This window comes from Amphibalanus amphitrite, unplaced genomic scaffold, assembly GCF_019059575.1.
Source record: "Amphibalanus amphitrite isolate SeventyFive unplaced genomic scaffold, NRLGWU_Aamphi_draft 000075F_arrow, whole genome shotgun sequence".
Lineage (NCBI taxonomy): Eukaryota > Metazoa > Arthropoda > Thecostraca > Balanomorpha > Balanidae > Amphibalanus > Amphibalanus amphitrite.
Window position 1 is genome coordinate 232,955 of NW_024881571.1, and position 17,446 is coordinate 250,400.

The window sequence follows — 17,446 nt, forward strand, 5'->3', positions numbered from 1 at the left end:
GATGCCTGGTCTTTTGTGATGTCCAGGACGGTGGGATACACGATACGTCCCATCTTATCAAAAGCATGAATCCAAAAAGCGGAGCCGCTGGTAATCAAAGTTCAAATTATAAAAAAGTAATTCAACTACTGCCATGTATGAATAATTTCATAACAATCTTTCATCCATGCTACTCCAGTTCTTTGACCCCAAGGTGGCGCCATCCTGGCGTATCCGCAAGACCACGACTGCCACATCATCTAAGCAAACTAAGACTGCGCTATCAACCAAAGCTCCCACCACCAGCACCACACATATCTTACCGGCCTTGAAGCAGGTATGCTCGGGCTGTTTAACGTCCTTGCAGGTGAAGGAGTCGGCCGGCAGGTAGGGGTGGCCATGGACGGGCCGCGATTTGAGCAGGCCGCCGCGGTGACCCCGCAGCTCCATCATCTCGTGCTCGGTGGAGCCGTACACGTTGCTGCCGTCCACGTAGGCCGTGATCTGGTTCATCTGTGAACGGGAGGAAGAACGTCAGCCGAACTGGCAACTCGTGGTAAAGGAATTTATTTTACTTTGTCGCTAAGCATGGACACATTGCTGCTATAAGTCGTTAATTAATTTCTTTAAATATCCCGGCTTAAATAAATCTTGGATCTCGCATAAAATTAAGTGTCGGGTGAACTATCGGGATGAAATCAATCTTGGGTAGATAAATAATAACCGAAGAACAAAGAGGCATGTCAATATGCTATAGTTATGTGCCATTTCACAGTTATGGGTCTTGCTAAAGTCAACTCATTTCGTCACATAGACGGACATGCTCCAGCCTTGAGGCGTCACACCCATGTCTCCATATTCTGCAGCCAGGCTCGCCCAGAGCACACCCTGCTGAATTTGTCACCACAGTGTCTGACTCATGGACCGGTCAGGCGGCCACAGATGACGTCACAGGATCGATCAGCCACCGTGGTCAGATCAGGAGGCGATGACGTGCCCAAACCGGAGTTTATGGCTCTGAGAGGCCTTACAACGTAGCGGTGGCTCCTGTCGGACCAGTATGGTGCCTGTTTTGGCAGAAATGCCGTTTTAGTCCGAGAGCGGACTGAAGTAATCGCATAACATGGCTCTCCACTTGGAAAGTCCCAAATCAGCTCAGATTTTTTACGGCTGTTCCAGTTGGTATTAGCTGTGCTGAGAGTTGATATTCCCCGCTACAAGTCATGGTATTGCTTTTACCAAGACCCGTGCAATTAACTTGTCATAACCGTTACGAGCGGCCAAATTTATTGGCATAGTCCTTCGATACTGAATAATGATACCCGTACCTAATACTTACATCCCTTCCCTACCTACATACCTACCTACAATTGTCCAATTCAATGTTTCCAAAAATTAACAATTTAGCAAGGACTGTGTTGAAACCGTACCTACTAACTACATTCTTTTACCACATCCGTTAATATCTCAAGAACAGTAGACCAATAAAAAGTCAGTTCCGGCGATAAGAAATCGACAGGACCTTGGAGTTAGGTCTTATTTTCCCCTATCAAACAATAACCTCCCTGTCTCTCCACCATTCACTGCTCTATCCACAAAGGCGTGTCCCACACCGCAACACCGCGCCGCTTCAGCCAGTCCGTACTTCCCTCGGCCTCTCTCCCGGAGTTCCCTGCACTCTCTCCCGGAGTTCCATGCACTCTCTCTGACCGCAGACCACAGCTGTGCGGAATCCCCGCTCATTTCCTGTGCCCTCGGCGCGTCCTGTGCGGAACACTTGAAGAGTTGATGACACGAGGTGACAGCTAATGATGTGGTGGTGACTCGGCACTTCCTGTCGAGCTGAGACTCCCCCCCCCCCCCATCCGCACTCGCGCATCGCCGGAGGTCAGCGTTCAGCACCTAGTTCACGACAAGCGCGTGGTTTGCCTCTTCATGGATCATCAACCTCCGATCGTCACGCGAATCAAGCGGTGCGGAGTCGGGGACCTTGAAGCGGTAACCTTTGACCCCGTCTGTCTGGTGCCGCCCACGCTCTCCGCCCGCGCGCCGTGAGAAGCGGTGTCTAGCCGTGGCCGGCCGTCACGCTGGCGGTTCGTGGAAGCCCTCGGGGTGGCCACGCCCGATCGGTGCCTTCACGGATGTCGACTGGAACGCCCGAGTCTATTTTGGACCTTCCCAGACCGCTGCGGTCCGTTCCGGACCGTCTCAGACCGTCTCGGACCGCTCATGATTGTTATCGAGCCGAGTGTTGGCATGTGAGTCAATTGAGTCATAAAAGAGCAGACGGTCTGAACAAGGCGGGCGTGACATAAGCGTAAGCTCGAAATAAACGGTCTTGCGCCCGCTTGCTCCGGAGCGTTGCTGTTGCCAAGTTGTACAAAGCCGGAGCGGATGGTTTTATCAGTATGATACGACATTTCGGCGATGTCAGCCGATGTTTTTGCGGTTTTTCACCGCTCCAGTACCGTTAGCATGCTCGGTCGTGACAGCTCTGGGATGTTAAACAAGATGAAGTTGGGACGAGGTCGTTGTTCAATGCCGGATGTGCGGGGGCGGTCAAAGCAGAGATGAGGATAGTTCAAAAGCTAGAAGATATAATGTACCTAAATCGCACTGCGCGTTATCACTTTAGACACACCTTGTTCACTCATTTGTTGACTTACCTACTCTATTTAAGTTTTACCTTACCTCAAAAGCCTTTCTGATGAAATTCGCACGGGAAATAAAGCGCCCAGCGTAGGTTGTTGTTATGTTCACCGTTGCAGTCATGAATTGCATTGTACCTAGTCTGACCGGGGGATTCGACCTTATTTTCTGCTCCGCGCTTTTGACAGATCGTTGCGTTCTACACATCACCTACTATCTTTTCAGATGTAGCACTAGCAGCTCGACCGGGACGCGGTCTCATGTACTCGTAGCGTCCTCACCTCTCCCAGCGGCCCCATGTGGCGTCCTCACCCTCCTCCATTGTCCTATGTAGCATCCTCACCTGTTCCCGGGGTCCCCTGTAGCAATCTCACCTGTTCCCGTGGTCCCATCTAGCAGCTGGGTATGGCGAGGTCCCACTCCCATGTAGCACCTCAGCCTCGCCTGTTCCCGCGGTCCCCTAAAGCGGTCTCACCTGTTCCCGGGGTCCCATGTAGCAGCTGGGCCTGGGCGCGTACACAGAGCGCACCATCTCCATGCAGCGCTCTCCGAACGGCGCGTAGAACGGGTCGTTGGGCGGCATCTCGATGGGGTAGCACTCCGAGTGGATCTCTGAGTCACGCACCTTTACACCGTACTTGCAGCAGCTGATCTTCACACCGTTATCGGCTGCAAAGGGGAGACGGTAACGGGTTAGAACGCACACATTTGTGGTTATACAAAATGCAACGAAATAAAGTAGAAGGTTTTTAACGCGGTTAACACAGCCCAGTAGCACAAGCAAAAAACAAAATAACATTTTGTCGTTTAATATCAACCTAAAAATACTAAAACCATTCTCCATTTGCTCTCTAAGCTATTTTTTCATGCTTCCCACCTCGGTTAATATATCCCAATAAAATCCAATCCCAGAACCGTTCCGCCATGAACTGCTTACTCTCGATCATGGGCGTGTGCGTGATGTCGTGATCGAGGAACTGGCCGTACTGCATGAGCAGCATGCTGTGTCGCGAGTTCTCGGCGTGGTGCGCCGGGATGACGATCATGCTGACCACGCGGGCCGATGGCAGCTCGCTGTTGTCGGTGGCACGACGCGGCTCCAGCAGACCTGGAAGTGAAGGAGAGTTGTTACTCTTTCGGTGATGATGTTCGATGCAATAAACCTGGAGGAGAGGCGCTGTAAGGTACGCCGGTTTTCTACGAAAGCCTGAAGAAGGGAAATTGCGCTTAGGAAGAGTAAATAGTGAACATTAAACAATCGCTGGCCTGATGCTGAGCCTTTTCACACTTCTATCTTTTCATCTTTAGGATTTTCATCATCGGGTAACCTTTAGTGAAACGATATAACATTGACATTTAGGAACAGTCCTTGACTGATGCCAATAAAGAAACTACCAATCCTATGAACGCTATTCCAGGCACATCATGCATGGCATTCAGAGATCCTTTTTGTCCGTGGTCATCACGAAAAAGGTGCGCCTCAAAGCTTATGTTTGATGCATTATATAATTCGTAATCGTGCCCCGGATAACAGTAAAAGTATGGGTCGTATTTTTAGGAACGTTAACTGAAATTGTTTACCGTTGAGTTTCGTTTAGACAAGTCCCGTCTCCATCCATCTGTCCATCTCTGTCCCTCTCCGTCCGTCTCCGTCCCGTCTCCGTCCCGTCTCCGTCCCGTCTCCGTCCCGTCTCCGTCCCGTCTCCGTCCCGTCTCCGTCCCGTCCCGTCCGTCCCGTCCCGTCCCGTCCACTTCCCTTCCATCCTCCGTCCGTCCCCGTCCCATCCTCTCCTGTTCCCTACCGTCCCATCCTCTCCTGTTCCCTACCGTCCCATTCCTCATGTTCCCGTCCCGTCCCGTCCCGTTCCTCCCGTCCCGTCCCGTTCCTTACCGTCAGCGTAGGCGGCCATTCCGATCCTCTGCAGCGCCGTCTCGGCCCTGCCCCAGTGTCCGTGCTGCAGGTTGTTGCAACTGCCGTCAATGGTGCGGTACTTGGAGTCGCGACACCGCAGCGGCTTCTCACAGGTCTCCTCGAGGCTGGTGTTCCGCAGGGTGACCTTCACCAGGCCAGCGACCGACTCCAGTGGGGACAGGTGCTGGCTGCGGGGGGGGGGGGGGACGGGTCAGAGGTCAGATAATGGGAGGGTGGCTAGGCCTTAGATGAGATCGGAATCGGATATTCGCTGGGTCAAACTGGGAATCATAAGGCTAGCCTATCCATTGGATAATCAAGTCAACAGTTACTCTTTCGGATACCAATCGAAATATGACCGAATTAAATGTCAGTTTCAAGGACTCGATCATTTTGGAAGGGATACGCACCATTGAATTTACAACTTATCTCATGAACTGATAAAATGCACCGTCAATTTCAGTGCGCTGCCGATAAAACAATAGCCTTTGCTGAAACCGATAAAACTCTAACAAGGACAGACGAAGGCTCAGATATCGAAACCATAATCAATAACAAGAGCCAGCGATGAAATCATTCTGTCATCAGCGGTGGGCATCGGGGAATCGTGAACAGAACCGTGACTAACAGCTTGTATCACTTGCAAAAGCGATCATATAAGATCATCTCAGTGCTAATGACGACTGACTTCTGTGCTAAGTAGAGCAACTGACCCCATAAAACGCGAATAATAAAGGCGTCGATGGAAATGCTATGCGAGCGTGCGAGATAAACATTTAAAGAGCCATATCGACCGTTTGTCTCTACAAGAATAAAATGTTAGCAGGGTGCCGTTTTAGCCGTGCAGCGCACCCATACGTATTTGTTTATGTCAACTATAAAACTTGTATCCGGCCACAAGAAAAACAGCCCGCGAAAAATGCTAATGACGCTAGTGACAGGAAGGAATCATAAATGTAGGAAATGAAAGGCTACGTACCTAAAAATATGTACGGCATAATTATACCTACGATAGCTTATTCACGAGTATTCCAGTCTCGTTATTCTGACAATCGCTTGATGCTGAACAGGATAGATCATAAGCCGTTGCAACAAAATAATGGATTGGACACTTATTAGTAAGCTATCTGTACGTACACTTAGTTGCATGTTTGCAATACCGATCGCCAGGCTCAGACATTGTTACGGAGTTGGAAACGTGTAGATCGGTAGAAGATGAACGTTTTTCATCATCATCATCATCATGTATTCGTATGGCATCCGTTAAAACACGGCTTTTCAGCACAAGAGTCATTCCATATATGCACTGTCCTTAAGGCTAATGATCTAAAAACCTACTAAAATACTACGAATAAGCCATTTATACTCATTTTCTAAGAGATGCTGTTAAAATCCAAGTTACCTACAAGCGTATTTTAAAATAAGCGGCGGATGAGATCTATTCTATCTGGGTAAGACCAGCTCGACATTTCCGCATCCCCGCGCGGAACGCTACGACCGTGCTGGCGTGGCGAACCTCGTTCGGCGTCTCGTTCCAGCTCGCTGCTGCCCGAAACCCGAAAGAACGTCTGGCGAGCTCCGTGCGGACCCGCGGAAGTTGCAGCATTCCCGCCATTGATCCTCGCGTTTCCCTCTCGGTTACACAATCGCGACGCTGCAGCAGGTCTCGCAAGTGCGATGGTGCATGGACAGAGTTGAGGAGGCGGTGCACCATGGCGAGGTCACGTTCTGTGATGAGTTGTTCTACTCTCGGCCACTCAAGTTCAGTAAGGTGAGGCGTGATATGCTGATGACGTCGGCAGCATTTAACTATTCGTGCACCATGATTAATTATTTTTTGAACGCGTTTTCGCTGTGTAGCGTTGCATGCTGCCCACACTGTCGCGCAATACATTATGTGTGGGAACACCAGGGCCTCAATAATCAATTTCTTGACTTCCTGTGGCAGCCGACGGGAGAATTTGGAGAGACCTATCAGAATAGTATAAGAACGTTTTACTATATTCGAAATATGTTTTTCAAACGTGAGGTTTTCATCCAAAATAAGCCCAAGAATTTTAGCGTTTGAAGTGGGGCGGAGCATTGTTTCTCCAAATTGAACTTTCAGCTCATTTCCTATTCTTCTTTGACGTGTGGAGAATAGAACGATCTCTGTCTTTTTGGGATTAATTTTTAGTGAATTTTCTGTAAACCACCGCTGAGCGTCGCTCAGCGTTTGTCCAATTTCAAGCTCCAACTGATGTTTTTGGCGGTTCTGTGCAGTCAGTACTGACAGCACCCTGCAACGATGCTTTTGCAACACTCGCATGCCGAAGATGATGAAGGATTAATTGAGACATCAGTGAAGATCGGACGTCACTACTCCACGAGTGGCTAGCTGAGTTCGTTCATCCATTGTCTTTTTATTGCGTCGCTGAATAGCCAAAATGGTACGAGATTAGTTAAGCTGTGGTGGACGTATTTGATTACCAAATTAGATAACTAGACGTACATAAAATTCCTCTCTGGCATATGACCAGACAGCATTTATCAATCCATCCAAATATTGCTTCACGGCCACACCTAGATAGCATGAAGACCCGTTTGCAGGTAAGCTATCCGTCTCGCAATTTAAGCTCGTCGCCCGTCGTCTCGGTGACCGGAGGAATCGATGGTTCTACCACCGACATAAGGCGGTATTAAGTCTGAAGCTCTGACTGGTTTCATGTTGCCCAAAAGATGATAATAACCGGTTCTGTATACAGGCTAGAGCAAATAAGGATAAGTTCAGTGACATTCTTTGAACAATGCACATTGCCTTTAATTCTAACTTTTTCTGTGCTAGCTTATGATGGACTTATCGTTTTTAGTGAATAGAATATGTCGCACTGAGAAATCAAATGAGAAAAAATGAGAAATTAATTATTGAACTCTTTTAGAATACGGCGCATGGTTAATCTCGAACTCGGAAAGTGAAAACCCGAATGGTTTTGACATATTACGACACGTAGTCGGCATCAGTTCCACATACACGATCGGCGCTCACTCGTGGCGGCGTGTGAATTCTAGCCTCAAGGCGATCGGTACACTCACTGCATAGCGATCGGTGCTCCAACTCCACAGCAATCGGTACTCACTCCATGGCGATCATCTTCGACGCGGAGAGCGCCACCTCTGCCCCGCTCATCTTCTTCAGCGCGGTGCGGGTGGGTTGCTGCAGCTTCCTGTGACTGAAGGCCGGCTCCTGCGGTGACACCACGATGTTGTCCTGTACCAGCTGGGCGTCCTGCTGGCGCCGCCGAGTCTGCGCGCTGGCGCCGAATTTAGCGGCCTTCTCCACCTCGCGCTGTTCGACGCGCACGGTGACCGGCGGCGGCTCGACGTACACGATGAGACCGGGGCCTGAGAGACAGAGCAGATACAGTCAGCCCAGGGCCTGTGTAATAGCGTACACGATCAGACCGGGGCGGCGGGGCCTGGAGAGACAGAGCAGACACAGTCAGCCCAGGGCCTGTGTAATAGCGCACACGATCAGACCGGGGCCTGAGAGACAGAACGGACACGATCACACCGGGGCCTGGGAGACAAAACGGACACGATCAGACCGGGGCTGAGAAACAGAACGGACACAGTCAGACCCACAAAACGGACACGATCAGACCGAGACCTGAGGGAAGGAACGGACACGGAACGGACACGATCAGACCGACAGAACGGACACGAAATTCTGCGCTTCCAGCAAAAATCATCCTTATCAGACAAAGGTTCACCGCCGGGGGCGTCACGCGCCGGCTGACCTTTTAACGTCTTCGTCTGGCCATCGGAGCTACCAACCGTCTCCTTGGCAACCGAAAATGACCGCGAGGTTTGAAGCATAATAAGCTAAAACTACAGAGACCTGTGCTTCCTATAAGTGAGCAATGCAAATAATTTTTTTCTACGTTTCAAACTCTTCTTCATGCGCTGCGTATTCTACCCTAGATTATATTCGTCCAGGAGCCATGGTCCAGTGCCGCCCTCTAGGGGCAAGTTGATGAGCTTTCGTACGGGGGCGTTTGGGCGCGGGAGAAGTGACCCAGAGCTGACCGAGAACTGAGAAGGGACTGTGCGTGTGCGTGCGGTGTCGAGATCGGCGATCGGGCTGCGCAGGTGAGCCATTTTAGGTGTGAGGTGACGTGTGAGGGTTCGGAGAGGCCGAAGTAACCATAGTTGCGAGGTATTATTTTGTGAGTGAGAAAGGTAGTGTGTCTACGATGGAGGTGCGATGCCTCGCAGCCCGTGACACTGGACAGCGGACAAAGGTCGTGATATGACACTTTCTGCGTGCGAACTTCGTAATCGGGTACTGTGAAGTACTCTGAGTGAGTGAGTGAGTTAGGTGAGTGGTTGAGTGGTGTGAGCGTTTGGTGCAAGTGTGAATATCGGTTGTTGGTGAAGAGGACCCCGACCGACACGTCTGCTCGTCTCGGAACATGACAAAGATTGGAGCTTCGGATCACGAACGGTCAGTCCGCTCCCGACTGGTTGAGCGGTTATTCAATTTCTATCGTGTGCAGTGTGTGCACACGATATCAGTGTCCGTATCAGTGTATCCAAGCCCGGACAGACTAGGCCCGCGTTTAAGTATAGACGAAGATATTTACCGGGCTATCAAAGGGTCCGATTACGAAACAGTATGATGTGCAATACTGCAATTGTGACGTAAATTACAGATGACATAACGGACAAAGAACTTATAATTCTAGGCTATTCTTAATCATTCGTTGTTTACTGTAAGCTGATGCATGCCTGCGATAGCGTGCTTGCTATTTTATATCTGAATCTAAGCGACACAAAATGAGGCCGTAAATGCGCAATGTAGGGACGCGGATGCCTACATTGAGCCACTGTGCATCTGCTATTCTTAATGCTGAAAGCCGGAGATCTTAACCCATATATGCATAGACGTACATAAATGTACGTCAATTTGAGTTGACCAATGTGTGCCATCTTTATAGAAATAGAGCTAATGAGCCATCAAACGCGGTCGTTCTAAATCATTTACATTGTTAGCCGTCAGGTGAATACCAAAAAACACGGTTCCAATGCATTCAGTGTTGAGTTTGAGACATTCGGTTTGTTGATGCCGCAACGGGAAGATTTTCACCCGTTCAGACGCTCGACCCAGGGTGAGCCAAGTGTTCTTAATTATAGTTAAGTGCTTTTCCCAGATTAGCTTTCGTTGCCAGCAATCTGCTCAAGCATGACCCTAACTTCATGAGTGGTGTCATTATAATGCTAATTTTGCTTACCAAGCGAATCCAAAAATAGTACGTTTCACAAAAACGCACGTACAATAATGTACGTCTATGCATATCCGTTACATTTTGTTTCCCAAACATCAAACACGTTTATGCTTTGGTTTGATGGCAAATGTGAGCCTCAACGATGTTCTGGATCAGGGCTGCGGGAGTCGATGGATTTTCAGTGACTCCGACTCCGACTCCGACTCCGGGTAGAACTATCGACTCCGACCGACTCCAACTCCGACTCCCGACTCAGCAGCCCTGCCAGGTCAGCGGAGTCGATGGGTTTGTCGGTGATTCTGACTCCGACTCCGGCTCCGGTTTCCAAAATCGACTCCGACTCCGACTCCGGTCAGAATTGTCGACTCCGACCGACTTCGACTCCGACTCCGACTCCGCAGCCCTGTTAAATCTGGATGGCATCGAGGAGCGAAGTCGAGTCGCCGATGTCACGGTCGTCGTCCTAGAGCCGCCGGAAGTTCGCGTCGACACAAACGAAGACTCTAGCGACGAAGAGAATGCTGAGCCAGCCCGCCTGACGTAACTGGTCTGAGCCGTAACTGACGTAACTAAGCCGTAAAGACGCAACTGAGCCCGTAACTGGTCGCACCCACCGGCTCAACCGGTTCGGGATGATTATGGATGTATGTCACTTCCAAAGCAGCACCAAGCTTGACCCTGATGATCGGTTTTGCAGCAGAGATCCAGAAGCGCCAGTTCCATGGCACGGGTACCATGTGAGGGAATCGCCTTCTGAAGGCGAACAAGTTCACCGACATCAACGCCTTCAAGAAGAAGTCCAATCAGACCATCGAAGCATTTACGACTGCCAACAACGGCTGCAGTGCGGCTGTTATCCGCTGGATGGACGTGGTCGAGGACCACGAGTTCCAAGAGGCCACCATGCCGTCACTGGGGAAGGAAGAGCCGGCCGACGCCCCTGGACAGACGCACCTCTCCGAGTTCTAAGTCGAGGGCGACCAGTCGCTCTGCTCCGTTGACCATGCCGGCGACTTTACGTCCGGCTGATGGCCGTCTTTAGTCATTACAGCGGGGCCACGCGCTCGGGACAGTGTCTGACGTGTACAGTGTGGGACGGGACAGGTGGTGCCATTACGACGACCGACGCGTCAGCTGCGTGGACGAGGCAGACGTCCTGGGCGAAGGCCCCCAGTGGAACGGCTACATCTTCTGTCTCCTCAAGAAGCTCTGCAGTCAGGTAGTCAGCATGGAGCGCGCCGGGCGCCGGACTGTGACTGCCACAGGGGAGCACAGGGTCACCGCGTCGGTGGCCAGCAGCAGAACGCCTCCTGATCGCCATTGACAACGTGCTCTTTTTATAGATCTACTATGTTGACTATTATGTACATAAGACAAGTTTTCAATAGACGGTAAAAGTTGACATAATTGAGTTGTGTTTTGCAAATTTCCTTATTTTCATCATACATGATCTACATCTATTTCCTAATTCAACGTATGAATTGTAACTACCATTTCCAAGGGTCTCTAATGCAACACAACATATCATACATCATATTTGACCATACAACACAAGTTATTCCCCTCGCCCAGGTTAACGATGACATGACGTCACCCTACCCCCTCCACAACCCCATCCCCATCCCAACCCATCCCTCATACATCGCTTCTGAAGTACGAAAGACGTTAGCATTGTATTAGGGATATCGGATGTATTATTTTAGGACGGCGGCGGCAGACGTCACAATTGTTTTGTTGACACCTGGCATAGACGTACATTTTTGTACGTCACTTTGAACGAGCATATCAGGCAAGCACTAAATGTAAAAACAAAGCAGTTGATGTCAGCAGCTTAGTAACATGTTGTTTAACAATGCTAGAAAGTTTCATACAAATACTCGACAAAAAATTAATTCATGCATATATGGGTTAAGTATCCTTTGAAGGCACCGCCTGCTTCCTTCATAACTCATCACGCAAACTGTAACTGGTCGATGGCGAGAACAGACTGCAAAGTCCTCCTTGCTCCGGATTCAAACACGCAAAAAATATTAATCTGACAAATACATAAGAGAGCTCCAACAGTCCGGGACGCTGGCGGATTATGTCAGCGCCCTCGTGCTGCGCATGCGACAGAGATGAGGACAGGTTTGTGACCCTCCAACGTCGCAGCGATATTCTGAACGCATGCGAGCAAAGGACCCTATCAAAGCGGCTCCCAGGTACGTACACATGCGTCATTCGAGGGAATCCTCCGGTCGGTAGCCCAACAGGTCTATCTGGTAGTTTGTTCAGCACAGAATGCCTGTATATTTGAATATCTGCAAAATCTTTGGGTCAAGGCGGAATGATCAATGTTGCATTCCCGAAGATCACGACCGATGAAGATGGAAGTGAATCTAAACTCGATGAATAGTCAATCCGGCATTTGCACACGATTCGCTGCTATAAACGTCTCCGAACCTGTCATTTTTTTGTGCGTAAATGCACTCATTGGAGGTTGTGGTTGTATGAATATGAATAACACTAAGATGGTTGTAGGATATTGACCAAGATTGAACAAAAAATAGACATCTGTTAGATTCGATCGCCTTATGAAGGAATGAGCTGGACTCATAATCTGACAATCTGATCAACTCATCTGACCTATCACGCGCCAGTGCACCCACACCCAGGAGATCCTCTGGCAGTCCCTGTCGTGACCTCCGTCCTCACCGCGCCGTCCCTGCACCCATCCGTCAGCCGTTCGGCCGCCACGGCCGTGCTCCACGTGCTGGCCACCCCTTCCGATCTTGAACTTGGCCTTTCACCGCGCGGCGTTGGGTAAGCGGCTTGTTGTCGCCATTGCTATGCAGCTACGGCCGGCCGGGCGGGCGTCCCGCTCAGCTTGGCGCGGGGGTGCCGGCCGGCTGACATGCCGCGCGTGCCGGTCGCTCGGCGACCCTGGCCCACTCCGTGCCGCCGGCAGCTCGGCGCCAGCACCTCTGACGCCGAGGGGTGCCGCCGAGGACCCGCCGAGGCGCCCTCCGAGGTGCCCACTGCTCTGTGGCCCCCGTGACCTGACCTGCCGGCCGTGCAAGCCGTTTGGCCGACCCTGGGAAGTCGGTCCGGCCGGCCGCTGAGACGGGCGGTCCGGGACAGGCTGTAAAGTTGACACCCGCTGTCGGCTGCGACTATTAAGTACGGCCGTAGATCAGACTCTCGGCACACTGCTGGCAGGTGGATACCGGCGGCTGGACGGGCGTGTAACGACGTCCGCCCGGGCTGACCAGCTTGGGTCGTTAGAAGACGGTTTGCAATTCTCATGTAAGCACATCACATGCCTTGAAGTTCACGCGGAAGCTCGAAGCATTACGTTTATTTGCTCCTTATCAAAGCCCAAGTCCCAGCAACGAGAACGCTTTTTATTTCGTTAAGCTCTTAAGCCGGTTCGTGCTGCATCATCCTGTCCCAGCGCGTTTTCCACGAGTTCTTGATGAAAAACATCGTCTTCCATGAGTCCTTACTGCGCACACATCAACGAGCAGCAGTAGCTGTGCCATATAGGACCTCACGGTACGTCAGAAAGGCGCAGCGACTATTGTTTTGTTCTCAGCAACTGCACGGCTCCCTCCCAACTCGGTACTATCTTCGCGTCTAGCACAACCCTGTCCCAACCTAGCGTCCACCACATCACTATTTGGTCCCACGCATCCACGCCTGTCGGGACACCCTACCGTCTCACCTAAACCCACTATCACGCTACCCTCTGCCCTGGTCACGTCTCCCCGACAAGTCTTTCCTCCGGCGCGGCGTGTCCCGCGCCCGTCCTGTCCTCGCAACTCCGGCGCCCGTCCTGTCCTCGCGACTCCCGCGCCCGTCCTGTCCTCGCGTGTCCGGCGCCCGTCCTGTCCTCTGGCGACTCCGGCGCCCGTTCTATCCTCGCGTCTCCGGCGCCCGTCCTGTCTCCGTCGCCGCTGAGCCTGCTGAGCCGCCGCGGCGTCAGCTAGCCGGCGCCAGCTCTGTCCCCGTGACAAATCGAGGCATTGCCATGCAGAGGCTGATGCATTCCGCGAGGCCCCGGCGGCCGACAGAGCGTCTGCCCGATACACCAGGTCGATGGGGGTGCGGGAGCCGGTGCCAGGTCACTGCGGCCGCTTTGGTTCGTCCCCTTGAATTCGGAGAGAGGCCGCACATGCCTGCCTGGCCCCCCGAGGCCTCCCGAGGTCGGCATGTATGGAGATGATCAGAGATTGATGTGGAGGGAGAGAATGTAGGTAGGTTAGTAGGATGATAAGAGTGATCTGGAGATCGGGACAATGTGGTGTGATTGGCCGTGGCCGCGCGGGAGTACGATGTGCGATGTGCAAGGTGCATGACAAATCTCAGTTGTTAATCTATAGCGAGGGTGGAGGCAGACGAGATGTGTAGCTGTTCAAAGATTAATGCATAACAAACGGCCTTTGATGCGTTGAGGCGTCTTTTATGCTACTTCACTTTTTAAATTAGTTTCATGTCTCTTGACTGAAGATGAGATCCAGCTTGAGATATGATTTCGTTATAGGGTCCAAAACTTGTATGAACACATTTACCTTAGCGGCTGTGGCATAGTCTCCCCCCCCCCCCAACGCACGGTTCGCGTCGAATAAGATATCAACGTCAGCGGGAATCAATTTGGCACGTATATTTTGTCGCAATAGTTTCGATGAACATTCCTAAGTGGCTCTGCTATCTAGCCTTGTCAGATAACAGTCGGCTTTGTGTGGAATGTTACCGTCTACACTGGAGATCAGTTACAACACATACAACAGCGGAGCCTGTGGAGGATATTCTGGATTAAGTACCGGCTGCTCTCAGAGATACCACTAACTCATCATCGGTAGAATACTGCTAATTTGTGTTACCCATATTGGGAAATCATGCAACACGTCAGAATGTTTACCCAACACGTGTCTGGCATAGTTTGTGCTCACTCTCCAGCAGCATCCTCGTATAAATCAACTGCAAGATATATACCCATTATTGATAATTTGCAGCTGTCGTGCATCATAGCTGGACAAACTAATATGCATTCATGGCTGACGGCCAAACATGACATAAATCTGACTTAGCTATTGACTGCGCAGCGCGCATGGCGGAATGCGCCGTAAATATTTGTCATTCTCTCCGCTTTGACGTGCGCTAGCCGGTAAATCGCATCCGGGAGCTAAAGATGCTAAATTCGGCTGATTTTATGAGCGACAACATAATATATTTTTTATTCCTGTGAGCACCAAACTCCGTGATTTTCACTTTTTCCTGAGAATCAGTGTTTTAAGGTACTGACCCAAGGGACTGACCTTTTCGTGGCGTCGCGGCGGACTGTGCGGAGCCAAGCGGACAGCACACTCCTCTGCTGATGCAGGGGGTGTTACAGGGACTCTTGAGAGCCTGCGCCACGTCGGCATAGTTGCCCTGTAGGTCCTGGATGCGCCTGTGGACAAACGGGGTGATGCTGTCAGAGGGATTGAGAGGAAAGGAATAGGCACGCATGAGACACCTGACTGGCAATCGGAACCTTGCGATCGCTGTCGTTAAGTGACTGCATTGCATGAACTACATACTAACACCTTATAAAATGCAAAGCTACCACGGCTCCTATCACATGTTACTATTCTTTTTTTAATGAATGCAGCTAGGTCAACCTAGAAATTCTAACCATGTTGCTACAATAAATAGCCAGTTACTGAGCCATTGGAATCTCCAAACGCCTCCGATCTATCCGTCACACTCACTTGCAGACTCCGAGCTTGCCCTCGAAGGTGGTACACTTGCCCAGCGCCACCGGAGCCGGCTGGAAGCCGCCGATGTTCCGCTTGTGCTGCTGTGAGTCGCAGCTGTGAGCGGCCAGCGCCACCAGAGTACACACGAGCAGCGACCTGAAGTACAGGGGAGCGTGGGGCGTCAGGGCTTAGGAACAGATGGCTCATTAGTTGGACTATCTTCATAACGTATTCATATGGTCTCATTTTTTATCATTGTTTACTACTATTTTATTACTTTTTTACTGACTGATGTGGATTGCTGTGGAGCGTCTTGTCATATGTTCGCTGTTGGCTGCACATTGCGCTTACCGAACAAACAGACTACTTGCTTTGTGTTTGCTTTCCTCTTGTTTGCTTCGTTTTTAATTATCGAACATTTGTCATGCTACGCTAGACATTCGGGGGCGGCGTATTTCTGAAACCGTTTGGTGGCAGCATCTTTAACAGCAGTTTGGTCGGTAATTACGGGCCAATTAAAACCTAAGCTGGGATGGAATGACGGACACAACTGCCTTCAGTCAAACTATAAGACGTACGACATTGTCAATAATCTGCCAGTAATTGGTGGTAAATCTTTTTAACGACCCAAGGAGCGACGACTGCGGGTAGCTGAACTCCAGAACGGCGCCGATGACTCGTATAATGCGTGTCGTGGTGAGTCACCCCCATAGCGTGCGGTGAACAAAATACCATTCCGTGTTTGGTCAGAGGAAATTACGTCATGTAACAGAAGGATTCATACTTCATAGAAGGCATTCTTAACGATTTAAGCCCGAATTTGAATTATCTTGAACGAATTGGGTAAAACGTCATTCAAAAGGAGAAGAACAAGCTACAGACCGCATGCACCGTCCCGGGAATGAGATCTACATAATAACACACCGAAAAAGTTCAATAAGCAAATGAGTGACACTCATCCGTTCGCATGCTAGCGACATGCGTAGACGAGGCGTCATAGCTTTTATACTGCTGTGTACATTGACCATAAATTTATGTACTTATGCAATTGACAACTGGGAAAAACGTCTGTCTTGTCAAGGTCGTTGCAGCAATGCTTGGAATGTATGCGAGGCCGATCGTTTCAGTCAAGGCTAGCTGTAGCGAGAATAGGAGAATTGCGATAAAATCGTGCCATGATATCATCGATTGCTTGATGCATCATTGCACTTCTCTGGGAGGCCCTCTATGCTGGAATTTAGGTTCGAATAAATTATGCAAGAAATCTCCGATATGAATATGCAAACGATGTAAGTAGTGGGTAGTGGGTCTGGGTACTGAATTTATCAAGTACGCCTGTTATTGCAAGAAGAAACAAGCAAATGGTGGCATCAGCCCTCAATTAAATAGGCATTGATTTATATCAAAAGGACACTGGATAGCATGAATTATCACAAAACACCATGCATGTCTAACATGTGTCCCGTTGTCTCCTCCGAGCTGCATTCGGTTCACGCAGCAAAGCCGTATCCAGGGTCGGCTGCAGGGGTGGCGGTCGGACCACCAGCTGACCACCCTTGGTGTCCGCTTTGGCCGCACCTTGTTCAACCGCAGGGACAGCTCAGCTGGCTGACAGACCGCTATAAATGTCTACACCATCCCACGACTGATAATACCAGCGGGAAAGGTGCACGGCGGCCCCGAACTGTCCACCAGCAGTCAGTTGAGTTGGTAGGTGGGTATAGTTGAGAGAGAGAGAGAGAGAGAGAGAGAGAGAGAGAGAGAGAGAGAGAGAGAGAGAGAGAGGGGAGGGAGAGAGAGGGGAGGGAGAGAGAGGGGAGGGAGAGAGAGGGGGAGGAAAAGGGGGAGAACAAGAGATAAAAGGAATCTTGAGGAGAAGTGAACACGAAAAAGAAGAGAAAATTGAGACAACAGTCAAGAAG

The 17,446-nt window shown here is 50.5% G+C and overlaps 2 protein-coding genes across 4 annotated transcripts in view; one reads left to right on the forward strand and one right to left on the reverse strand.

Moving 5' to 3' along the window:
* LOC122379319 (peroxidase-like) overlaps positions 1-17,446 on the reverse strand; it is a 38,744-nt gene that overhangs the window by 3,527 nt on the left and 17,771 nt on the right. Inside the window, exons 2-8 of the mRNA XM_043361417.1 lie at positions 15,537-15,680; positions 15,102-15,235; positions 7,657-7,921; positions 4,520-4,728; positions 3,566-3,736; positions 3,104-3,297; positions 303-492 (exon numbers count right to left, since the gene is read on the reverse strand). Coding sequence (XP_043217352.1) covers positions 303-492; positions 3,104-3,297; positions 3,566-3,736; positions 4,520-4,728; positions 7,657-7,921; positions 15,102-15,235; positions 15,537-15,680 — 1,307 coding nt within the window. The remainder of the gene's footprint in view (positions 1-302; positions 493-3,103; positions 3,298-3,565; positions 3,737-4,519; positions 4,729-7,656; positions 7,922-15,101; positions 15,236-15,536; positions 15,681-17,446) is intronic.
* LOC122379321 (UV radiation resistance-associated gene protein-like) overlaps positions 8,583-17,446 on the forward strand; it is a 53,461-nt gene continuing 44,597 nt past the window's right edge. Inside the window, exon 1 of one of the 3 annotated variants that reach the window (XM_043361425.1) lies at positions 8,583-9,023. In XM_043361425.1, the coding sequence (XP_043217360.1) occupies positions 8,992-9,023 (32 nt within the window). In that variant the 5' untranslated portion in view covers positions 8,583-8,991. The remainder of the gene's footprint in view (positions 9,024-17,446) is intronic. The other 2 variants (XM_043361422.1, XM_043361424.1) reach the window with 2 other exon arrangements.